Genomic DNA, 3,595 nt, shown 5'->3' on the forward strand with positions numbered 1-3,595 from the left:
CCCCATACCTCACCTGGGGGAACTGCGATCCCCCGCGATCCCCCCCGAAATGACCTCTGGCCTTAACTAAGATGTGATGTACACATGATTGGATATTGTACTATTATTCACATCCTATAATAGTACAATATCTAACAACCTGTGGGCACTTCCTAAATCACATTCGTATCAAGATGTTACAGCCCTTAACGTATCCAAGGAAGAGAGTTATTATAAAAGACAGACATTTATTAGAGAAGATCAACACAGACTTCCACATATAGACAAAATATTTGATACTGGGTAGGGAAGTATTACGTAAAGTTTTATTTCTTTCACTATCATACCATAATAACTTGAGCAACAAGGGTTAAACACAAAAACTTTGGGTGAGGACTTAAAAGTTCGCATAGCTAAGAATGACAAAAGCAATCAAAGTGAATTTCTTACCAATAAACCTGTCACTGTTAGGAGTATTCTTTTTACACTTTAAAACTACAATGCCAGAAATACAGCAAAAACAGAACAATAACAAAACTCCAGACAGCATCAACATCTACTTGATAAGATAACCTCCCGAGAATATAAAACTACACAAATACAAGCTAGATACGAAAACCGGTTCCCTTTAAAAAAAAGCTTTTCACGTCAAAAATGTGTAACACATGACAGAGGCGACAGCTGTCAACAAGATGGATTGACTGGCCTCTGTCCCTGGCCTGCCTACCTCACAGGCTCGTTGTGACGGCAAACAAAAGGGCTCCTTTCTATTCCAAGCGCTCGAGGGTGAAGAAGAAGAAGAGATTGGATTTATACCCCGTCCTTCACTACCCGAAGGAGTCTCAGAGCGGCTTACAAACTCCTTTCCCTTCCCCTCCCCACAACAGACACCCTGTGAGGTAAAAGAAGAAAAGGAAGAGATTGGATTTATACCTCACCCTTCACTACCCAAAGGTGTCTCAGAGTGGCTCACAAACTCCTTTCCCTCCCCCTCCCCACAACAGACACCCTGTGAGGTAAAAGAAGAAAAGGAAGAGATTGGATTTATACCTCACCCTTCACTACCCAAAGGTGTCTCAGAGTGGCTCACAAACTCCTTTCCCTTCCCCTCCCCACAACAGACACCCTGTGAGGTAAAAGAAGAAAAGGGAGAGATTGGAAGTAATTGCTCTTTTTCAAGAACAGCTCTTATCAGACCTATGGCTTGCCCAAAGTCATCCAGCAGGTGCAAGTAGAGGAGTGGGGAATCGAACCCACTTCTCCCAGATTAGAGTCGGCGCACTTAACCCACTACCCCAAACTGGCAAAATGCCGGGCAATGCAGCCACAGGCACTCACTGACAGGCCTCCCCACTCAGGCCTTCCTTACCCTCAGGAGCAGATTAACCATTAAGCAGACTAAGCACCTGCTTAGGGCACCAGGGCCAAAGGGGGCACCACAAAGTCGGGGAAAGTGTGAAAAGAAAAACAAATGAAGATTTGTTTTAAAAAATGGTTAAAACCAGTGCAAATTGATTATGGTGGACCCTAGGGTTATCTTCTATTTTTTGTTGGCGAGGTGCAGCGTCATAGGCGATGTTTAAAAGTAAAATGCATGTGTTTAAGAGTAAAACGATGGAGCCAAATTCAGTTGTCATGACAATCGTTTCAATTACCCTCTCTGCCCCTTTTCAATTTCAGCCCCATGTAAATGTAACCGAATGCTGTTCAGTTGAGTGGGGCGCAAAAGGAGGGGGGGGGGGAACCAAGACTAGAATTCCTAGAATTCATATTTAATACTGAACCTTCCAAATTCACTGTTCCTTCAAAGTACTATAAAGCATTTCATCGCATGTAACCTTACAAGCAATTTCTAACTGACACTTTACAATTAAGCCTTGTCCTATGGTATTTAGGAGCTGCGGTGGCTCAATGGTTAAGACGCTGAACTGCAGGCTGTGGAAGGTCGGTAGTTCAGCAGTTCGAGACCCGGGTGCCGCATGACGGAGTAAGCTCCCGTCTCTAGTTCCAGCTCCTGCCAACCTAGCAGTTCGAAAGCAAGAAATTGCAAGTAGATAAATAGGTACCACTTCGGTGGGAAGGGAACAGCGTTCCGTGCGCCTTGGTGTTTAGTCATGCCGGCCACATGACCACGGAAACGTCTTCAGACAGCGCCGGCTCTTCGGCTTGGAAACTGAGATGAGCACCGCAACCCTAGAGTCGGACTCGAGCCAGGGAACCTTTACCTTTTTAACTGACACTTTATAATTAAGTCTTGTACTATGGTATCTATGTACTATGGAGAAGACTCTTGAGAGTCCCTTGGACTGCAAGAAGATCAAATCAGTCAGTCCTAAAAGAAATAAACCCTGACTGTTCCCTGGAAGGCCAGATAATGAAACTGAAGCTCAAATACTTTGGCCACCAAATGAGAAGGGAGCACTCACTGGAGAAGACCCTGATGCTGGGAAAGATTGAAGGTCAAAGAAGACGGGGACGGCAAAGGATGAGATGGTTGGACAGTGTCATCGACGCAACGAACATGAAATTGAGCCAACTTCAGAGGACAGCGGAAGACAGGAGGGCCTGGCGGGAGCTGGTCCTTGGGGTCGCGAAGAGTCGGACTCGACTGTGCGACTGAACAACAACTATGGTATCTAAGTGTTAAATGTTTGTATGAGAGAGAGACTGTTTTTATTGTATTTAGCCATAGGCCATTACAAACCACAAGCAGAGAAGAATGCACTAAAAGACAGAAAACTGTATACAATAAAACACAGTCTAAAACATTGTAAAATCCATAAAACCGAGGATTACATGTTTGTCTGTCCACTGATGTTTTACAAAATAAAAAAATGTTATTTAAAAAGAGAGAGAGAGAGAGAGACTGGGCAGTGCTCCGGGCAGGAGTGCGCCTGAGCCCGCGCCCCCCTTGCTTACCCTTCTTGTCCATGAGCCACATGAAGGCGAAGCAGGGCACGAAGCCGATGGGCCCCCAGAAGACGAGCAGCGCGATGTCCATGCTGGAGAAGGCGAAGGCCTGGCGGGCCGAACTCTGGATGGGGCCCCACGTGTTCCACACCAGGCCCTGGGCGAAGCTGAGCAGCGAGAAGAGCAGGAGGACCACCCAGCGACGCCCGTAGACGCGGCCCAGCAGCGGGACCGCGCGAGGGGGGCCGGCCGGCGGCGGCGCCCGGCCGCGGGACTCCACTCGCGATGCACCCGCCGCCGCCGCTGCTGCTGCTGCTGTTGCTCCTGCCGCCGCCGGCCTCCGGAGCGGGGCATGTTGCTGGCGGGAGGGGGGGAAGGCGGGCGGCGGCTGCGGCAAGAGGGGCTCCCGCTCTTCGGGGCTGCTCCAGTCCGAGCCCATCGCCGGGCAAGGCGGCGAGAGAGAGGCGACGCGTCCCGGCCGCCCGGCGCCCTGACCCGGTTTAACCCGCGACCAGCGCCGCCGCAGCGCAAGGCAAGTCCGCCACTGGGGGAAGGCCGGGCCAGCCGCATGCGCGATGCGGCCGGCCCGCACCCGGAACCCCGCTGGCTCGCCTTGCCACTGCACGTCCGGCCGGTTTGGACGGCCTCCGGCCATTCCCGCTGCCCTCTTGGGCACTCTCGGGCGCGCAAGGCCTTGCGCGCGCGA

The 3,595-nt window shown here is 50.4% G+C and overlaps 1 protein-coding gene across 1 annotated transcript in view; it reads right to left on the reverse strand.

Annotated features, from left to right (window-relative positions):
• Window positions 1-3,482, reverse strand: part of DIRC2 (disrupted in renal carcinoma 2) — a 158,863-nt gene extending 155,381 nt beyond the window's left edge. The window contains exon 1 of the mRNA XM_015410852.1: window positions 2,899-3,482. Coding sequence (XP_015266338.1) covers window positions 2,899-3,328 — 430 coding nt within the window. The 5' untranslated portion in view covers window positions 3,329-3,482. The remainder of the gene's footprint in view (window positions 1-2,898) is intronic.
• Between the last annotated feature and the right edge of the window lie 113 nt (window positions 3,483-3,595).

Source organism: Gekko japonicus, unplaced genomic scaffold (genome assembly GCF_001447785.1).
Source record: "Gekko japonicus isolate JY-2015 unplaced genomic scaffold, Gekko_japonicus_V1.1 scaffold319, whole genome shotgun sequence".
NCBI classification, from domain to species: Eukaryota; Metazoa; Chordata; class Lepidosauria; order Squamata; family Gekkonidae; genus Gekko; species Gekko japonicus.